This window comes from Dicentrarchus labrax, unplaced genomic scaffold (genome assembly GCF_905237075.1).
Source record: "Dicentrarchus labrax unplaced genomic scaffold, dlabrax2021, whole genome shotgun sequence".
NCBI classification, from domain to species: domain Eukaryota; kingdom Metazoa; phylum Chordata; class Actinopteri; family Moronidae; genus Dicentrarchus; species Dicentrarchus labrax.
Window position 1 is genome coordinate 20419029 of NW_026136718.1, and position 22519 is coordinate 20441547.

At 39.3% G+C, this 22519-nt stretch overlaps 1 protein-coding gene across 1 annotated transcript in view; it reads left to right on the top strand.

Annotated features, from left to right (window-relative positions):
* The first annotated feature begins 3514 nt into the window (after window positions 1-3514).
* polrmt (polymerase (RNA) mitochondrial (DNA directed)) overlaps window positions 3515-22519 on the top strand; it is a 46688-nt gene continuing 27683 nt past the window's right edge. The window contains exons 1-11 of the mRNA XM_051375497.1: window positions 3515-3730; window positions 4581-4679; window positions 4991-5577; window positions 5803-5936; window positions 12420-12606; window positions 15423-15572; window positions 17151-17312; window positions 17825-17995; window positions 19119-19358; window positions 20700-21479; window positions 21778-21900. Coding sequence (XP_051231457.1) covers window positions 3589-3730; window positions 4581-4679; window positions 4991-5577; window positions 5803-5936; window positions 12420-12606; window positions 15423-15572; window positions 17151-17312; window positions 17825-17995; window positions 19119-19358; window positions 20700-21479; window positions 21778-21900 — 2775 coding nt within the window. The 5' untranslated portion in view covers window positions 3515-3588. The remainder of the gene's footprint in view (window positions 3731-4580; window positions 4680-4990; window positions 5578-5802; window positions 5937-12419; window positions 12607-15422; window positions 15573-17150; window positions 17313-17824; window positions 17996-19118; window positions 19359-20699; window positions 21480-21777; window positions 21901-22519) is intronic.

Here is a 22519-nt window from a genome sequence, read left to right on the forward strand (position 1 = left end):
GAAAGCACTTTTTTTTCAAATGGTGACAGGTCACTAATTCCGTGTAAGTGACACAGAAACACACACAAGAGACTCGCACACAAACACATGCCAAAGGCATTTACCAACACAAGCATCTCACAGAGAAGTATCTCCATCAAAAACAGCCCTCTCTCCATCTGTTAAACAAATAGGGAGTCTCTACAAAGGTGTGCAAAAGAATCCACATGATCAAAGTGTATGAGAATGGCAGCCTTGTCCTGGCCTGGCCATTATCAGGCCCCATGAATGCCTGTCTTCTCCTCTTTTGTCGGTCGAGGCATTGACAGTCACTCACCCGGCAATGACTGTCACACCAGCGCAAAGAGCCAGCCGCCAACAGGGGCCAACCACATCAAACGAGGCTGTCAAGGGGCCCTGCTCGTGAACCGTGGCAACAAACACCTCCTGATCCTCACCTACAGCTCAGCAGCAGACACCCACTGCTGTGCTCTCAGCTACTGCCTCCACTGAGAAAAGATGTACTGCCTGGACCCCATTTCCCTCTCTTCAGCCCCCCTTCTCTCTCTTTCTCTCTCTCTCTCCCTCTCACTGTCTCACTCTCTCTGTCAAGTAGTGCTTGTGTTAACCTCCAGCCTGCCGAGACACAAAAGGCTGCTAAAGTGTTTAAGAATGCTTTATGGATGCATGACAAGGGGAGACTGACACTGCTGGGGGTCAGAAAGTATACAGGATGTGAATGAGATACATTCAGTTTTACTTTTCAAAAGTCGACTGGAAGAAGACGACAGTAATTTACAATGGGCTGTGTCATGAACTTTGGTCAAATCAGCTTGAGTGCAGGTTATACTACCAGCTACAGATTAAATGAATGGAAATAAATGTAACCTTGATGAGAAGTTTACGTTCGTACCACAATAACTGTGAGTTCTGTACAACTCCTGAGAAAACCGACACATAGGATTTTGTGCAGTTTTTAATCAGCAGTTTCTGGGATAACAAAGCTTCAAACACTGTGAATTTAATTTTAAATCAACATCACAATTTATGCTGAAGGTCTTAAGCAAAAATGATCCACAACTCCGTCTGCTGCAGATTCAATATTTATGTCTACACAAGTAAAACCTAGTACAGGAAGTAAATTTAAGTGCTGGACAATAAAGTTTCAACCATTTCTACATATAACCAGTATACACTATAGTATATAGTAGAGTATAGTCCTAACTAGTATGATCTAAACTGTAGCCTACTATTCCTATAACTTATACCAAAATATTTGACACCTCAGAGAATCATATATTTATGTGGGGTGTAAAAACATAACATGGCATAAATGTGAATATAAATGTCAAAATATGATACAAGACATTTTGCCTGTATCATTGTAAGACACTCACTCACTCCAGTCCTACTTTGGCTGACTGTGATGAGACTGCCACCTGCAGGCCAAACATAATTCACTATCCATTTCAAACTACTATGATGTGTGTGAACATTTCAGTTGAACCATTGTAAGACAGAAGGGAAAAGAGGATGATATTCAGAAACAATCAGCAATAGTGTAGTTCTGCCTAAAAAAAAACGTACTGCTATCACTTTAAATATCTCTATTTATGTCCTGAATCTACTCCAACATTTGCAGGGAGGGCAGGAGAGACAAAGGACCCAAAAGAACCTGGCTGCAGACAGGAAGGCAACCAACTGTCAAACAAGACGGTATTCGGTATGCAAGTCACATGAAATCAACAGCAGGAAGTAGTATGTTTTGCGGTTTTATGATTATTTCTTAGGGCCATAAAGATTCAAATAAAATGAGACTGGAGGCAAAAAAAACCCCAAACTAATCAAAACATGCCTATGAATACGATATTCCTTTTCTACCAATAGATCCTCCTAAATGTTACACACTGGACATTTAATACACAGATAGAAGCTATCATTTCTTTTATACATCACTCTTTGCTAAAAAAAACTAGTCCACAACAAAGTAAGTGTTTGTCTAATTATTCTCAACAGTGCCGCCATTCCAGACAAGTCTGATGAGCAGCAAAGTCCACTGCAGTAAGAGCCTCAAACCTGTGCCCACAGTCACTTTATAATCCTTAAGCTCTTTAACAGTTATGAATATTTGTTTAAATCTGTATTCTATACATCATTTTCTGCATTGCTTTTCTAGTAAGGTTATTGCATTGCCTTGAGTTATATTGCAACACCATTATAATGTTATAATGAGAATTACTTGAATCTCGATACTTAATATAATAATAACAACTGAGTACTGAAATCTTTGATTTCTATTTTTTATTATTGTTGTTGTATAATTATTCTTACCGATCTCCGTATTGTTAGTACCATTAGATTAGTCTATATACATGTACAATGGTTAGTTCTAAGAAAGTTTTTACTTATCACTGGTGTAACTTGTGTTTGTCACAACCATTATCAACAACTCAGTTTCATACAATCCCATTTTGTTAAATATTTTTTGTGTGTGGACGTCTGCCTATATTGCTCTGCAAATAAGACATTTATACAACGATTAATAAAATAGTTGATTATTTCATCACCTTCACTGTTCATTTTAACGTAATAATTATTACAACATTATTGTTCATGAATAGCTCAACTACAAAAACAAATTATATATGATGATATGACGATAATCAGGTTAGAATCTAACTTGAATAATATTCTGTGTAACATTAATAATATTTCTTTTAAAAGTACAAAAAGTGAAGTGTTTTGTGTCCTGATGATTCACAGAGGGATAGGGTCTTGCACTGTAGGCTCAGTGTCCTCAACCTGGCAACCCCGGACTGCAGTACCCATTTCAAACACTCGCTGTGACTCTTTTATTGCTCCTTTAACACGTTAACCCAAAACCAAATGACCAAAGGTTTGTGGCAATGTAGTGTAATCATAACTTAATATACCTTTGTCGCGGCAGCCATTTTGACATGAACACAGGTGTTACCAACGACATTAAGGTCCCGCTGCACTGAGGTCAAACCTGTATCTGTCGATGGGGTCAAACTAAGTGTGAACCAGAGCGCTGCATGATGGTGGCTCTGCTGCACTATATGGACCAGAAGTTGAGTTAGTGTTATTGGAAACACCTGTGACTACCCCACTATGTCGTGTCAAAAGGTTACTGTGAAAAAAATGTCTAAAATAATCAAAACATTTAGAAAAACGCAACAAAAAAAAAAAAAAAAAAAAAAAACGCCGCCACACTCGAATTATCTGCGATCTTCTAGCCATGCCTTAAACTATAATGATCGCTCCTCGCAACTAGCTTGGTCTCAGGGATATTAGGGACAAATGGGGAGACGGTGTGGGAAACACAGAGAGGGCATATATTTCCCACTAAACACAGGATTGCTTAATATAATATAGTTTTATTTTATTTTATTTATTTAGTTCATAGATAAAGAATGTAAACTTAATGTAAACTAAATCCGGCTCCACACACTCCGGTACGGTAGGTGGCGCTATGCACCTGTACATTGAGATTGCAATCCGCCGGAAAAAACCCCACAAAGAAGTAGCTCGGTCTCATTGAACATGGCGTCCTAGTGCTCAGAAGTAACGTGGTTATTACAAGTCAACATGTTACTACTTACAGTAGGAGGCTTTGCCAAATGTCTGAGTCGGCGCTGTTTATTTGAGAAGTATGCTGTTCGCGCGTCTTTTGCGGACTCCTGTCAGCTGTGTGTGTCGAGGAGGAACAGCGCAGTCAGACGAATATCAGGTGAGTCTGTCTCCCATAGGTGTCACAGCCAGGACAGTCGCAATGTGATGGACAAGTTCGCTCCGGTTCGTCGAGACCTCTGGTGCCTGTGTACTTTTAGGGTTCACCAAATAGCTCTTGTGATGCTGGATACATTTGTTGTGTTTAAACAAAGGTGGAAAAGGCTATTATTGAGTCCAGCATGTTTTGTTTGTGGACACTAGCTTGAGTGGTGTCCTTCATGTTGCGTGTCTTCATTGAGACAACTTGAGACGGTAGAACTGCCATTAATGTGTGTTGTTAGTGACTCTGTGGGTTAGCTCGAAGCTCTCCATCAATAAATGTGAATGCACTGAACTGTAGGGCTGTGTATTGGCAAGACTCTGGCGATACGGTATGTGTCACCATACAGGGGTTACGATTCAATATGCTGCAATAAATTGTGATACTGTAAGTAAGTTGATAGATTGATATTTGTTCTAATTGTAGGAAAAGTGTTATATTATACAACACTGTTTACAACACTGTTATCTACCGTTTGGGGTTTAAACACAAAAATCGATACAATATCACAAAACAAAATATCACGATACAATATTTTCTTATGCCACAACTAAACTCTAACATTACTTCACAATATTAGTGTCAAACAGTCTGTATTGGCAGACTATGTGGTGGCTGAAGCTCAGGTGGTGGAGTGGGACGGCTCGGTGGTTCGATACCCTGCTCCTCCTGGTCCTTAACTGGGACTCCAGAGTGATGTAATGTTAGAAGCGATTGGTTAGGAAGATGAGGGAATATTTATTTGTTTGTCTGCAATATTTACTGTAATGTCTAATGTATACACCTGTTATTTGTTTTTGTTTTTCAGAGACACCCCTGTGGCTTCAAAGAAGAAATGTCACATTTGTAATTCCAAAGACAGAAGATGGAAAGAAACGTGTACTGGAGCAGTCTCAGTTGTTAGACGGTATGTTATCGGAGAGACAGGGGGTTGTCTTGCTTTCAGCCCAAACGACATTTGTTTACTGTTTTGTCCAAGACTCCTGGTAGAAATTCTGTTACACTGATGGGTCCCGAAGATCCTCATCAGTTATTTTGTGGAAATTGTGCAGTAGTGTTAGTCAGGCTTTTCTGTTCCGTAACTGGTTCCTACTGTATGTGTCCTAGGTGTTGCTAGGCCTAATCAGCAGCTGTAGCTTGTAGTTCTTTCTGTATTTCCGCGTATTACTTTGACATTGTCATTTATGTCCAAATGCCTTTTCTGTTTCTCCTTCTCAGTGCTTGAGGCCAGAATCCACCAACTCCAATCTGATGTCATTCTAGATGTCCAACATGCAAAGGTGCAATTTGTTACAGCCCAATCCTCTGGAAGAGAGTTTTTATCTGGTAAGGGCCCTAAAAGGAAACCACAGGAGAAAACTGACATTCCTAAATCAGCGCCGATAGTTTTGAAATCCAAGCAAAAGTTAAGTGAGGACAACACAGGGAAACTTAGGAAACAGCAGATAGTCAGTGAGAAACCCACGGAGAAAATGAAGCAGAAGGTCCAGAAGAAGAAATTAAAGGAACCTCTAAAAAAGGTTCTTTCTGAAGCTGGCAAAAAGCAGAGAGTTACTGATGAGTCGAAGGAGCTGGAGAACATTGTCAAGCAGCGGATAATCAAGAAGTCTAAATCAAAACACTGTGAAGGAACTGTACCTGAGGACATCATGCTGAACATCCGCTGTTACATGGAGTGCTGTGTGTTTGCTGGGAAAATTGAAAGGGCATACCGCTTTCTGCTAATGCAGCACAGAACCATAGCCCGACGTAAACATCTGAACACGGACATCTACAACATCATGATGAAGGTGTGGGCTAAGAAGGTGAGTTCAACAATTAATACATTATGTTTTAAAACTGGACCTTTGTGGGTTTGGCAATGGCTTTTTAGATTAAATAAAAAAATGATTTTCGTCAGTCTAATTGTTGAGTTTAATTGTCACTTGTTTCCTCCATGTTATTAAACATTTTTGGAGTAAGCACTAGTATTAAGTATAAGTGGAAGAAAAGTTTAATGGTCATGCCTTGTCTCTCTCTCTGTTTTAAAGGGTTCACTAACTAAGATCGGCCACCTGTTCGTTCTGTTAGAAGAGCTTGGTCTGAAACCAAATGTGGGATCATACAGTGCTGTACTGGAGTGTATGGGCCGCAGTCCCGACTGCTCACCAGAGATTGTCACAAGGTTTGTACAGGCACACATACCACCCACACAACTTAAATTATGTCAGTTTTGGGGACATTACATAGCCATACATTATTTTCCTGGAGACTTACCCCAGCTGTGAACTGGGGACAGCTTGTTCCTAAGTGGTTTTTACTCTGACAAGTTTGTGAAAACATTTTAAAAGTTAACACATTGGTACAATATCATTTAATTTTTAACAACAGGGCTGTTTGAATTCTAAAGGAGGGCTGTGGCAATACATAGGGTTACCAGCAGGGGTCAGGCTAGGCTCATGGTTTGTACACCCTTTGTGAGTTATGGAATATACGATTTCTTTGTGATTGTAGCCACGATTGTCATTATTTGTGGCCATTTTTATCTAAAACTAATTGTGTCAGAGAAGCAGCAAAATATATCTCTATGGATCTGGTGTGGACCCTGGTGGTGCGTTACTGAGTCAGCTTAAAAGCATCGTCTGTGTGTAATTCCTGTGGTTTTTTATAATGCAGCTATTTTGCTACTGCATGCTGCATTGATTTAGTTACTGCCAGATCTGATGATTACTAATGGAAAACACTGCACTTGACATTGTAGCCATGTTCCCAGTTATCCTGGTTACTAACATTGTGTAAACATGTTCTCAGAGATGAAAGTACAATTTGGTTCTTTATTCTAGCTGCACATTGTGAATTAGGCATATATTGATATTTCTGTGTCTCAGAATTGAACATTTAAATTCCTTTTAAGTATTACAGATCAATATCATATATTGCATGGCATCCCATTCTGTCTGCACAGTGGGACGTAAGATGCAACAGGTAAATTAGCTCGTCAGCGTCATGCATGGGGCTTGACTGTAGGAAGTAAGACTTGTTAGTAATGTATGCTCCCTCCCTATAACTCCAGCTTTACTTAAAATATAAAAGTTGTACAACCTAATAGTTGTTTATGTTCTTTTCCCTTTTCCCTTTTTGTTGTTCATTGTTGGCTTATTTAGTTGAGGGTTGCAGTGTTAATCAGATGCTGGTTTTAAGTCTCTAGTAGTGCTTTTATAGTAACTGTGCAACTAAATGCAATTATGTCTATTATTATTATTATTATTATTATTATTATTATTATTATTATCATTATAATTTTTATTTTTATTCCTAACACTTTGCATCTCATTTGCTGTTCCTTTGCTGATAATGTTTCCATGGCAACCAAGCATCGAACAGTTGTTTCTTACATTTTTGTGTTGACTGCGAAGGTTTGTTTGATGATTATTGAAGCTTTCCACGGGGCTTCTTAAAAATGTTTTGGTAGTGGCTGCATGCTGACAGTTTTAATGAGGCGGACTTAAACTAATTCAGTTGTTACAAGATAGCAGAACTCTGCTGACATGGATACTAGGGTATTTTAATTTATTTTTCTAGCAAGGTGTTGCAACTCTTTTCATCCAGGACAACCTTGACAGCCAGCAGCCCAGTTGTGTCTCTGCAGTAACTAGGTCATCCAGAAAAATCACTGTTAAGTATTATTAATTGAGTTTTTATGTCACTGACTGCGTATCAGACCCACACTTAGAATTATTACATGACATTTAGCACATACAGTATACACCTACTGAGCCCAGCTAACAGCTCCAACAGTACATGTGTCACAGTGTGTCTCATATTGAATTTTCCCTTTTTTTTTTAATGAGGGACCTAACATTAGTCTGGAGTTATTATAGCAGGAAAAACTACAGGGCATATTGGGTGTTTGTTTCATTTACCCTAATGCATGTTGATATGTAGACCCAGCTGAACATGCACTTTTCTATTTATAAGACACCTGCCCTTTTTGAAATAGCAAGCACATAAGTTGTTACAGATAAATAGAAAGTAAACAGGTCTATTTACTCGAGCCCAGCCTGACTGATACCAACCTTATCAGACAAGTTTAGCTTAGCACACATATATATTGGTATTGGTTAAGTTGCAGTACACAAATACCTAAGATTGGTTTGAGGTCCTTTAGAAATGGTGTCGCCATTACATTGTTTGTCCACCAGAGAGCACTGAGAAGTTTTTTCTCTTCTTACCGAAAATGTCTGTGTTAAAACGTGAATTGAAGGATACCTCATTTTCAGATATTTTTATTTTTAACTCTCAAATATCAAATATTAAATATACTGTCAATATCTGCATCACCCTCAAATATCCATTGTTGGTTTGGCCCGCATATTTACTAATTAACTTGGTACATTGTCTGCTTGTTGTGAAAAATATCACTTGTAGTCTAAACAACAAGTGCATTTTTTTTAGTTTACGAGTTGACAAGAACTACCTGAATGCACCATAAGTTTTGGTCTTTTTGACATAAAACCCCCTCAGTCAGAAAAGGAGTGCACTGCAGTTTCAGCCAACAACTGTCAGCCTTCTGAAGGTCTGACCTTCCTAGGCTCTGTCCTTTTCAAGAAGGCACCTTGTGTAGTTTCTAATCACAGCATGCAAAATAGGCCACTTCTACAACATAATTTTGCAGTGAAATGATAAAATCTTGTCACCCCCCGTATCAGTGCTGGCTTGAGTATTTGTTTGAGAGCTTCATCAGCCTCAGTCACATCAAGTGCTGTTATACAAGCTTGTGCACACACACATACACACTCTTATACTTTCCTCCCTCCTGGACTCTGGGGACATCACCCTATACACCATGGCGGGGCAGTCAGGGTTGGCGGTAGGTGTCTGGTTGGTCCATCGATCACTGTAAGCCGATGCTTAAATGACACTGTTGTTCTTCAGTGGTGCACTTCTGCTCAGTTTTTGGCCAAGCAGCCTCTCTTTTCTTTTACCCCACTCACTATCATCATTTTCTCTGTCACTCAATTTATTTGTTGTCTGCCTGTCCTTTTCTTTACTGTGTTGTCTCCCCCTTTATTATGGCCCGACTGCTGTTCTCTCCTAATATCACTCTCGCCTCGGAAATCTCCCCTGCAGCATCCTCGCCCTCAATGTACCAATATGTTCCCTTCTCCTCTGTCTGTCTCTCTCTCACACTCACACACACACACACACACACACACACACACACACACACACACACACACTCTCTGTCTCTGTCTCACACACACACACACACACACACACACACACACACACACACTCACACACACTCTCTGTCTCTCACGCACACTGACTCACGCACACACTTATCCCTTTAAGTTTTCCCTTTTGTAAGTGCTGTGTCCTCCAGAGCTCTTTGCTCCCTAGGGTGCAGCAGAGCAGTCACCAGGCTGATTATGCTCTATCTTTCAACCTCTCTGCTCTCTTTGTTCCCCTGGACCACACTGCCAGCACCCAGACTAATCCTCTCTTTGTTCAAGGTTCTCTCATTTACTCAGACCAAAATTGCACATTGCATCACAAGAGACTCTGAGGCATGAGTGAAAATACAAAAAAATCTTTGACCTCTTTGGCTTGCTTTAGAAATATTTCCGAACTTACAGTTCATAACTTTAAACTGCAGACTTATGACGGGATACAATGTTTATGAATTCATTCATGCGCAGAACCCGGCACACTTCTAATTGCATTAAGTCGGTGAAAGTTACTGAGCCAGTGTTTCCTCCAAGTGGTAATTAATGTTATTTATAATTGTCTTGAGGAAAAGGCATGCAGGGTTAAGCAGAGCTCTCTCATCCTCTGTGGTCGATGACAAATGGCTTTTCCTCACTCCTGTCTCTCAGCTTAGTCATGTAGTTCTTTTGTTAACCTCCAGGGAGCAGTGCAACCAAACATGGTATTTAGGCTCCTCAATCTTTGTTTGGCGGGGGCTTTATACCTCAAAGTGTGCATGTTGCTAACAAGGTTTTACCCTTGTAGACATGCAACATACACATAAATTAAAAAAAATACGATATTGTGTACACTGTTAGTCATACAAATAGCATCACTCATCCAGTTAAACATACAATGGAGCAGTGTGCCAAATACACTGGTAATTATATATTCTTTATTCTCTGTTTCCAGACATTATATTTGTATAATTTATAGTACCCAGCCTTTTTGTCTGTGCACCCCCTCAATGTTAGGCTTTGTAAAAAATATTGCATAGGCCTAATTAATGCAATAGATAGATAGATAGATAGATAGATAGATAGATAGATAGATAGATAGATAGATACTTTATTTATCCCGAGGGAAATTCAAGTATAATAAATCAATGTACAGCAAAGTAACACTATATACCACAATCGATGAATGATTTTCAAATATTTATCACTTTAGCCCCTGAATCCCACGTATCCCAGCTTATTAAAGATCCACCAGGCTCAAAATTTTAATTCACAGTCCTTCTTTGGTATCATATAGATAAAATTGCGTCATGGAATAATCAGGTTATTACACCTCTCATTTGTATTCCAGGGACTGGTGGCACATTGGCATTATCGGCATTCTGTAGTCCACTCATGGGCACTGTGCTCACTCTTGGAGATCTCTTGGAGATTCTATTTAAATAAACATTTCACTGATGTCGTCAGTGTGCCCATCTGCCTCTGGATCAAACTCGTACTCTGAGTCTGACAGAAAGGCCTGTCAATGCAAATACTTAAATTGATATTCTGCAACTGTCAATCAGAGAAGTCGAGAGATATACAGTGATCCCATAGACAGGGGAGGTTTTTTTTAAGCTGAATTAATCAGAAGCCCAGCAAGTTATATGATTATAATAGTTCCATTCCCACATCAACAGGCAGGTCAGAAGGTTGTCAACTGTTGGTTGAACTTGTGATCTGACTCCAGAGTCTGCTCCATTATAATAACCATAATCTCCCTCATACATGAAAATATACTTCTTGTGTCATCTGATGGAGTTGTTTTCTGGCTAGGTTTCCGAACAGTAAATCTGAACAAAGTCTGCGTTACTCTATTGGAAAGGGAAAGTATTGTAATTACTTTCTGCAACAGGATTGATTGTAGGTTATGTCTTCTTAATCTGTTAGTATATATACTGATATGTCTCTTAGTCTTTTGTTGGCAAAATATGAAAAAATCAATCAAATTTGCTGGACTAGTACCCTCGCACGGGTATTACAGAATTCTATTTTAATAGTTATTACCAGTTATGTTAGCCATAGTTACTACACTTGTTTTCACATGTGCAAGTGAGAAGGGTCAACATCTGGGACTTCATTATAGCTGCTAAACAGTATTTGTATACAGTTGTGTGTAAAAATGTAACTTGGAAGGTGAGCGATGAACAAAAAAACCCAAAGCTCAACTAATTGATGGAACTGCATTTAGTTTTACTACCTTTCACAACAACAAGCTGAGTTACAGTAAATTAGCAACAGAGCTATCACTAATAACTGATTTTTGTCTATTGCTAATATACATTCTGTACACTTAGACACACACAAAAGTCAGGTATGCATGTATCATGGGAAATGCAGGGAGGCTTTCACAAAACACACCAAAAAAATGTAAAATATAAACTGAAGTTTTACTTGAGTTAAATCTTATTTTACAGTTAATCACAGCATAAACAAAGCAAGGTATGGGGTCCATAATATTATATTTTGACATTGTTAATAGTAATTGTGTCTGTATGTTACTCCTAATATTGTTTGCCTAACTGTTGGTTACACTGATCAGCCATAACATACTGAGCACTTACAGGTGAAGTGAATAACACTGACTAGCTGGTTATCATGGCAGCCATCAGTAGGTGGGATATATTGGCAGCAAGTGAACATTTTGTTCTCAAGTTGATGTGTTAGAAGCAGGAAGAATGGGCAGTGTGAGGATTTAAGCGATTTTGACACGGGCCACATTGTGATGGCTAGAAGACTGGGTCAGAGCATCTCCAAAACTACAGCTCTTGTGGGGGGTTCCCGGTCTGCAGTGGTCAGTATCTATCAAAAGTGGTCCAAGGAAGGAAAAGTGGTGAACTGGCAATAGGGTCATGAGCGGACCACGTGCTTCAGTGAGCCATTGTACAAGCGGTTGTAGCTCAAACTGCTGAAAAAGTTAATGCTGGTTCTGATAGAAAGATGTCGGAACAAACCGTGCATCACAGTTTGTTGTGTATGGGGGTGCATAACATTATGACCACCAGGGTGCTCAGGTGGTCCTAATGTTATGGCTGATCAGTGTATATCATGTTGCTGTTGGGAATGAATTGCAAAGCATGTACGATTTCTGCTTTTTTCCTTTGCAGGTATCACATAGAGTGTTAGGATACAGTACATGCCACAGTAATGTATTGAACCCCCTTAATATGATGTGTTTGACAGCTTAACCAGATCCTGTCTGATCTGTTTACTGCTACTATAACAATGCCCATTGATTAGGGTATTGGCAATTCTTAAGAAACTAAGCAAGATTTAAAAAACAGAAATCTCAGAAGCTGGCAAAATATTTATTGAGTCACCACTAGTATCCCCAGGTCCCCACAGATATAACATATAACATGGCTGAAACCTGCTTAAGGGACAATAAAAACCTGGAACACCGACTGTCTTTTTATATCCAGATGCCTGAACCAGATGGAGAAAAATGGCGTGTCTGTGGATGATGTGTTCAGCCAGTGTGTCTTCCAGCAAGATGAGGGAGACATGGTGCTAAAGGCCGTGCGTTCCGTCCAGCCCGACTACCAGCCCCATTTCAACTTGATCAAAAACGAATACTTCTCACCACTCGTTAAGGACTTCTACGCACAGGTATCACAGGATAGCTTTGACCTATGTACCACATAGGTTGAGACTATTAGCTAATTTTATTGAAATTCAAATAAAATTGTATTGTAATACAGTAACCATCAATTGAGACAAAACAACAGTGATAACTGTCAATGTTGTTTTGTCTCAATTGATCTTATAAATACAGATCTCTTAGATCTCTTGATTTTGCAATGTTTGCTGTTATTGTGAAGTACAAACTGTTAAGGTTATTTCACTTCAAGTGGTAATAATAATAATAGTAATAATGTTTTGTTGTTTTTCTAGACTTAAACTTTCATTGTTGCATATATATTTAATGTGAAATACTTAAAATTTGAAACCACGTTTTTAGGAGATATAATTGGTACATTTGAATGTCATCAGCGTATGGATTGAAAACACGTGACAATGTGAGATGTATAGCAGAGAAATATCAGTGGACCTGGCAGTAATCCTTGTTTGCAGAAGTTAACTATAAGTGAAGCATTCAGAGATGCATGGGCTTTAACATGCATCTTTATATTAGTATACTAACTGACAGGGCTTTCTTTAATTCACAGAAAATAGACATCATAACCAATATGATGTACATCTAAGTGTTGGCTGCTTGTCTTCATGCTTCAGTCTTAATGTAAATCCTGTGGATGTAACAGTGTCTACTACATGCTAATCTTTGGATGGTAGATCCAGGCAAATTTTACACCCCACTTTGTAAAAAGGTGATGTAAAAAAAGCACCAATTTAAATGTAAAGCTAAAAAGCATTGTACAAAGGAATTAAGTTGCACAAGCATTAATATATAACTATAAATACAAATAAGAGGTTTTTTTTTTTAAGGCTGAGTCTTGTGGATGTTTTGAGAGTCAAAGCACCAGAGAGCTGGGAAAGCTGTCAGAAGGCTCCAGCGTGACTACGAAAGATTTGATTGTCACCCCTTCACAGCCAGACAGGCACTGGCCTATTTATAGTGAGCCAACTCTCCTTTCTAATGGGTCCTCTGCTTTCCTTGCCTCTCCTCCTCTCACCTCTCCTCCCTTTTCCCCACCTCCCTTCCCCTTCTGATTGTCACATGATTCATTAAGAGCTTTTTGTTCAATTGCAGTATTTTTTAGCCCCATTACTTGCACCACATTCACTGTGGTCTTATTCTGAGTAACATATTTTTGGCCTGTGTGTGATGGCAGCAATCAGCAGGTTGTGTATTTTTATCTTAGGAGTGTATGTTAAACAATGCTGCTTAGTGAAATGTGAGGCAGGTCAAACGTGACTGCTCCATTACTGTTGCCTCTGATTGCATTTGTAACGTTGACTAACTAGTGGTTATCTGACTATGCCTGTGACTTTTTGGCAGGTTTATTTAATGAAAGGCTGTCAAAATAACTGGTCCACTAGATAACAGAGGAGCAGACTGGAAGGTCTCTGGAGGATTTTGAATGTGTTAGCAGCAGACACACAATCTAATTAGAATATTGTTTGTTGGTGTGAGATGGAATTTTGATTGAGTTGATGCTCGTACAGAATGCAGTTTGATCTGGTTTCAACTTGTCATCAGAGATTTTATGATATTTTATCATTTGATCATTATTATCATCTGGCCTATATGTGTGCCCCTAACTTTGTTTGTTTTCATCACACTAAAATTAATTTGTATTGTCCTCAGTCTCCTGGTCAAATCTTGTTAATCCATCTAGTGATTGCATTGTGAGCTTCACACAATAGAGATGGGAAGGAAAAGCAGTATTATAGGTTTGGAAATTTGAAATTATTCAGTTTAATGAAGTATTCAAAAAAGTTCACACAGCTGCACGTTAACAATATTTCCTTTCTATAGAGATTTTTACTTTTCTTTGTACAAGCTGCAAGTTTGTACTCTAAAAACTATCGTGCCAGCACATTTTTCACTAGCTATCTATTGATTTCACCCCATTCTACTAATAATGAGGTGTTTGTTTCTTTCTTGGCTCGTATATTGTTCTGAAGTTGTAATATTACTATAAGACCTGCCTGGTGAGAAATTTATGCACCACACTACCTTAAGCCTTACTCTCGATGCTGTCCATGCTACATCTCTCTGAGGCCTGATTCACAGTCCATCTTATCTGCTGTCAATGAGCTAATAAAGGTTCTTACTGACGGACTATATCCACTCATGCCTACAACCTCTCTACGATGTGCACAGATAATGTCCTGCGCTCTTATTGCCTTGGCAAGGTCACCATCTCTTTTAACAGTAATTGACTTTTAAGCCCTGTTGCTAAGTTGGTCACCCTGTTAGTGCAACCCACTTTGATCTGACAGGATGTAAGACTACTGGCACTGCATCAAGGGGTTTGATGCTCATCAGCATTTGTAAGTAACACAGATGTAACCAACAATCATCTGAAACATCTCCATCCAAGCTTCATGTTGGATAATCCTGCTATTCAGTGTTCTGTTGAATGCTGAAAATAATAAACTGGCAACAATTAACTCTTTGTTTGCTTTCTAGGAATACTGAACCAAAGCTGGTGTGATTGAAACTCTGTTAAACACTCTCTTGGCGGCAGCTTGAGATGGTTTTATGACTTGGCCTTTGCTCGCTGACAAATTCTCTCTTTTTCTAATTGATCATCTCAGGCAAAGCTTATCCCCAGGTTATATACTACAAACTTCCAGAAAGGAAGTTTCCAAAAATTAAGGTCAGGGTTTGTCGATCTTGCTGTGTGTGGAGGTTAAGCAAAGGGCAAGGAAGTCCCCCAATGTCATACAGTACGAAGCAGTCATTATTTTTATGTTTTTGTCTTTGTCTCTGTTGTGTGCTTGTGTATGTGTTCTAGAAGGGAGACTACCAGTACCCCAAACTGGACTTAACCCAGAAGGAGCTTCAGGAGCGTTTCAAACGTCAGCTCAGCATCGAACAAGCCTGCACTGTCACCATCGATTCTGTGGAGATTTCCAAGCCCGTCACTGCAAAGATAATCAAAATGGTAAATATATATATATATATATATATATATGTATATGTAAATAAATATCTCTCTCTCTCTCTTTCTCTCTCTCTCTCTCTCTCTCTCTCTCTCTCTCTCTCTCTCTCTCTATACACATTTCTCGACCTTCTGCTAAATCCAGTGTACTAACTCCAAATGTAAGATACATACTGTAGAGGGCGGATTTATCTTCTCAGCGTGGTTTGTTTGGAGTAATTATATTAATATAACACCATTTAAGTGGTTATGATGCATTGACACATGCATTGAAATACTTCTTCTATCTAAGGTTTCCCATTGTCTCCAAGAGTTGAGTTTCTCTGATATAAACTTTGAAATTATATGCATTTAGGCCTGACAGGTTAGAGGAAGAAACATATTCCTGTGGTGTGCCTTCTTTCCAACTCTGGCATTTACAGTCCAGCCTGGCTCGTCTGCCTCTGCAGATGGGCTACGTGGGAAGCGAGCAGGCTGAGAGTCCCTGGTGGTCAGGAAGCATTTACAGACAGGCAGGGCAGAATAATAATGTATTGTAATGGAGGCCTCTGGAGAGAACGCAGAGTCACCTCTCCATCCACAATCCAGACTGTCTCTCTGCTTCAGTCAGACTGGGTAAAAATCTTCAACTGAAGAGTGAACATGAACACATACACACAGTCGTACACAGAACATACATATAACCACAATGCCTCCACAGGCACAAGTATTTACATGAACAAAAGTGCTCACCCATCTACGGATTCACATTTTCCATTATTTAGTTAGTTGTTTCATGTAAGTCACAAATTGTATTATAATGCACCAAGTAAAGTGATATAATAAGTAGGCTCCAGGCTTAAATTAAGTTCTCTCCCACATTCAAAAAATATTAGATCAACATATGTACCAAAGTGTGAGAGCACAGTATGGTCTTGGTTTAAATTGGTTTAAAAGGAAGATAATCATCATGTGGGTTAAAGATACTCAGGTCTCTTTTCCCTTGTGACTGAAGGTAAAAACAGCTCATTCTAAGGTAATAAAAAACAAAATTCTTATATTCAGGGCCTTATAAACTAATTAAAACATATCTATTAATCTTGTATTCTATTTCTGTCAATAGATCAACCCTAAATGTTACAGACTCGACCTTTAAACTTGACCATACTGGAATGCGAATAATAATTTATCAATGATAAATTGTGTGCCTCCCAACAAAACCTTAATAATTGACCAAGACAACCAAGAAAAGAAAGTAGAATAGGTTTTTCCTTTCCATTTTAGTCTTAGATGAATAAGTCTAGTGGCCTAGTTGTGTTTGTCTCAGAAGGATAGTCTGTTTTCTCCCCCGTCATCTGGAGCCAAACAAGCCTAACCATCAAATGGAATGTATGCTTATGTTGCACGATACTGTATGTCCAGTGAGAGGTGGCTCCATCTACGGCTTCACAATTTATAATGGCTTTCCATCTGGTTCATGCAGTATGTGATAAACAAGGATTGCTGCAGGATTGTTTGTTTCATTTGACACATTATTGACAGATTTCCTGCTGGCAGTGACTAGTATGAGATGGATGACCTTCAGTTGTATTGTCCTTTTAGAGGAGGCACCTGGAAAATCAGTGGGCAAAGTGGCACAAGATCCTCCTTCAGGCCCTCAGGGAGAGCAGGATGAACCTGGCCCAAAACAAGGACGACCGGTTTAGCCTTTATCCCTATCTCTGTCTGCTGAAGGATGAAGAGTATGTTGACGTCATGATACAGGTAATACAAACCACCTAACCCAGTCTAGCACTCAATGAAATGCCATAAGTCTAGGCTTTAACAAAGACGTCTCAATGTTAAGTTAAAGTGAAGCTCTTGTCAATCAAATCTCTTTGACCCAAACATTATAATAACGGTGTGTAGTGATGTCACTGTTACCCTCCTTTGTTTTCTCGACACTGCTGTTGTGCAATATGATCCAACCAATCTGGGAAACCACAAAACACTAATCAAGTGTCTGACAGTGACAACCGCTGCTAAAGCATCAAGCTTTATCTTTGGCAGCAAGGGAGAGCATGCTTTGATCAGATACCTTTGCTTCCAACATAGACAAATAGTATGTGACGTTAATTCTGAGCAGATGGGTTTCACTTTGATTTCCGCTCTGACTGAAGGATTTCTTTTTCATTAAATTGAATCAGATCTGTGAAGTTATCTGCTTGTTGTTACAGAATTGTCATAAATGTTTTCTTGTTTTTGACCTTTTTAAAATGTGTCCTACTCTTGTCCAGACTATTGCCAAAATGCCTATGAGTGGAGATGCACTGAAGTTTGTAGCCGGAGAGCTGGGCCAGAAGATCTACAGCAAGTACACTGTGCACCAGAAGCAACAAAATCACATAACGGATAAATTGGTCAACATTTACAACGATTACACAGAACTTCTGGCCAAAGATACCAAGGTACAGAATTCATCATGTTCCAGATGTCTTTCCATGTGTGTAATTCCATGTGTGTATGTGTATGGGTTTATAACAAACCTATAAACAAACCTATGTAGTTGTCAGTCCTTAGGGATTGCTTGGTGCCTACCATATTTATGTGATTTTTTTTAATTGAAAAGATGCAAACATCGCCTCTCTGAGATATGGAACAAGCACGATATTTCAGAAAACATTAATGTATTGTTATGTTTTGTGTCATAAATTGAACAAAAAAAAATACATTGATACACGTGATAAAGTTTGGGTGCCCTAAGGGTTCTGCATTTTCAGGATCTTAATCAGCTCTTTATGCATGAGTTGTCATTAGGAAATGTCAGCTAGTGCCAATTTCAGATCTTTACAAATACTCTGACCATAGGTTCCTCTAAGTGTTGCAGCCAGTGGCGTGCTTTGTGACTGTGTTCACCACCTCATTGACATGCAGTTCATTATTTTTTGGTGGAATAAATGACTGCATTTCCTCAATGGGATTTCATAGCCAGAGTCACTGACTCAATTTTCCACCAGTGTTTTGATGGTTTTGGTACACTGGGGATAAATGCTTATGTCATCAAGACTATAATAAGCAGGAGCTCATTATACTGCAGTAGTTAGTTATATTAGAAGTTAGTTGAGGTGTTTGTTTTATGCAAGTTATTTTACATGTAGCCTTTGTAGTTCAAATGTATGCTATATTTATTTATGCTTATATTTGTTGTTGTTGTTATGACACAAAACAGTAACTTGTCTGGGTTCTCACTACACATTTCCATTTTCTTGCTCGCATTTTGAAGGATAAACACCATAAGTGTCAACTCAGGTCAATCTTATTTATACAGTATGGACTACTATCACATCCCTAAAGAAAAACAGATCTATGGCTAATCTGTGGCTTTTTCAGTATTTATCATATTTCTTGAAACATGACAGCTATGGTTTGATTAGATCATAAAAACAGTGCTTGTTTGATTCATTATTTTAGGTCTGAATATTAAAATGGACTTCTAAGGGTCTCGCACATGTTGACATGCCTTGCAAACATCGTAGCGGGTTGTGATAATTTATTTGTGTTTTTACCTTACCTCCATTCTGCTCCCTCTAGGTGTACAACGACCTTCCCAGGGAGCGTTGGTGTAAGCTTGAGATGGAGAATATTGCAGGACCCACGGTGCAGGCAGGAAGTACCAATTGGCCATACATAATAACACTGGAGCTGGGCACTTTCCTCGTGAATATCATGGTCAAGAACCTTAAAATTAATAGCGACATCATAAACCCGTCTCACACCAGGCAGCTCATCCCCATCCTCTACCACATGTACGCCTTCCGAAGCACACGACAGGTACAGTAGATGCTCAATTCTTTCCAAGTGCTCACTTGGTATATTCCACCAGAATAGTTGGCTACCTTAGAGTTGGTAGTGATTATGCTACAGTGGTCTTGCCAAATAGACAGGGATTTGATAACCTGGTAACAGGATTCCTGAGCATTAACCCAGATCAAAAAAGATCCTTTCAACTGAGATTTATGTGGAAAAATGGTCAAGGATTATACTTAAAGAGATCTCCTGGAAACTAACATTGAGAAAAAGATTCAAAATAAAACACAGTGGCCTATTCATTATGAGAACCCTCCATCAATCAAATCATATTATCATATCCTTTTTGACTTTGAAAATTACACATAATTAAGTCTGATTAAAAGATTTACCAGGTAGAGTTTAAGTAGTTGTAGAGTTGACATTTTCATTAATAAGGAAAGAACTGAAGTGAAGCAGAAACAAAGGAAATACCTGAAAACACTTGACCTTCACTTTGGACTGTCTGTCCCTCTAAAACCTATTACCCTATACGTTTGTGCACCTGCCTATCCAGTGTGGAAGACCAAAGAGTGTGAATTATAAAACCATTTCCCCCTTGTGTGAGTTGGCGAGGGAACAGTTGAGTAAGATGAATAGGTTCCAGGCTAATCCCTTTTTTAGTGTCCCCTTAATTGACTTGCTGATTTACTGCCATGGGACCCTGCAGGAGGGTGAGCTGACCGTGTCAGGGGAGAGAGGTGCAAGGAGAGAAAGAGAATTGTGAACTTTTGGACTTGATGGACTTTGACAGTAGGGCATACTGTTTCAGAATTCTGTCCACCCCCGTGCCTTTTCTTTTCTCTTATTCCCCCCCTCCCCTTTCTCTCTCTTTGGAGGTTAGCCCATCAGGGGCGCATCCTAATGATTTTACAGCACAGCATGACAGTCTGACTCATGCAAGCAATGCTGAGGTGTTTTATTTTTTTGTCAGCTTACTGTATTTTTTCTTATCATGGTCTTTATGTCGAGTCCTACATGCTGTAAGTGTGAGTTAGAACTAAGACACAATAACTGTTTCACATCAAAGCCATGACTTCATCCCTAGTGTGCTGCACTGACTCCTGACCAGGGTTTTACGTAATTAAATAAAGAAATTATTGTCATCCCCTCTCTCAACCCCCTTCCTGTCTATCTTCGGCTATCCTATCCAATAAAGGGATAAAGCTCCAAAAACAATATTAAAAAAATAATAATAATAAAAAACTGCTATGAAACTGTTAGCATCCTTCAGTTCGGTCTATTTGAAACATTTGTCACTTTTTTTAAGAGCAAATTTGTTTGTGACTGTTTATTTAATATTTCCTATGATGTTTTACCCTCCAGATCGGCTTTATCAAGCCCCACCCCATTCTGTCTCACATTCAGCAGGAGGCAATGCAGATCAAATTGACCTTTGACTCAAATGTGATTCCAATGCTGTGTCCTCCTGTCCCATGGTGTTCTGTCAAGTTTGGAGCCTACCTGTTGACACCAACCAAACTGATGCGCGCAATGGAAGGGGCCACACAACACGAGAAGTTGTTGGAGAAGAGTCAGAACATCCAACCAGTCCTGGACTCTCTTAACCAGCTGGGCAATTGTCCCTGGAAGATCAACAAACCTGTGTTGGATATTATTATTTCAATCTTCAATGATCGGGGCTGTGATAAGTTAGACATCCCTCCTCCTCTGTCAGAGGCCCCCAAAGTAACCTATTCCTTCGATCCCACTCACACTTCTGCTGACAAAGTCCGCTTGAGGAAGGAGATGATTGAAGCCAAAAAGAAAACCACTGAAATGCACAGCATGCGTATGGATGCTCTATATAAACTCTCCATTGCCAACCACCTGCGAGATGAGATCTTCTGGTTCCCTCACAACATGGACTTCCGGGGACGTACCTACCCCTGTCCTCCGTACTTGAATCACCTAGGAAGTGATGTCACACGGGCCATCCTTCAGTTTGCAGAGGGGAAGCCTCTCGGTCCAAAGGGCCTGGACTGGCTAAAGATCCACTTAGTCAATCTGACAGGACTGAAGAAGAATAGCTCACTACAGGGACGCCTGGAGTATGCCACCACTATCATGGAGGACATACTGGACTCTGCTGACAACCCTCTCCATGTCAGTTTGTTTTTATTGCTATTTCCTGTTCATTGATAGCTTAGTCCAACCATACATTGATAGCAAATTATTTCCTATAAGAACTACTAAGTTTTGAAGTATACACAATTTCATTTTGCATTTTGCTACTATTTTAAATTTCTAAAATATGCAGATTATAACATAACCCCTGTCTTTCTTACTGGGGGAATGGTCACCTTAAGCAGTAAGAAAATCTAAAAGGGATCAAAAAAGGGCACATGAATATCTGTCAAAACAAAAAAGGAAAGTGCTTTGTGCTTGTGTTTTTCTTCATCAGGGTGGGAAGTGGTGGATGGACGTAGATGAGCCTTGGCAGGCTTTGGCCTGCTGCATGGAGATAGCCAATGCTGTGAGATCTCCTGATCCGACACAGTTCATCTCTCATTTTCCTGTTCACCAGGTACCACAAAACACTTGAAATAATTATTCATCTGAGTTGCATTGCAATTTGAATGTCAGGTTTAAATTCCTACCAGTATGTTCTTTATTAAGACATTAACCGCAAACCAAAAATGTAAAGGTAACTTTATTGTTCTTAACTTAGATGAAACACATAAGATGATTAGAACAGATTATTCTTAGGAATTTACTCATCTAACAACACCCTAGGCCATTCATAGTTCCAGTTTATAGCCTCCTAAAAATAACATGTGCCATTCAGTTATGTTTTATAGTGCTGTTTTCAGAGGGAACATCAAAGTTAACAAGGCAAGACCTCCCCAGCCATTTTAGGCCTTTTTATGTTATCTGCCATAAACCTGTAGCTCTAGTCTGACCAACCAGACCACAGCTTCAGCTGCCCTTTACAGAGATCTGGCTTATAAGCCCTGGCCTTCTCTTATAAAACCAAGCACCAAGAAAATCTTCTATTTTATCTAGTGTCAGTGTTGAGTGTACATTTATTTACTGCACTATGTTGCCCACTAACTTTTCAACCTTATGTCAGGAATTCAGTAATTTACAGGTTTATGCATAATCTGTGACCGTTAGAGTAAAGCAGCACTGTCTACTCCTCAGCC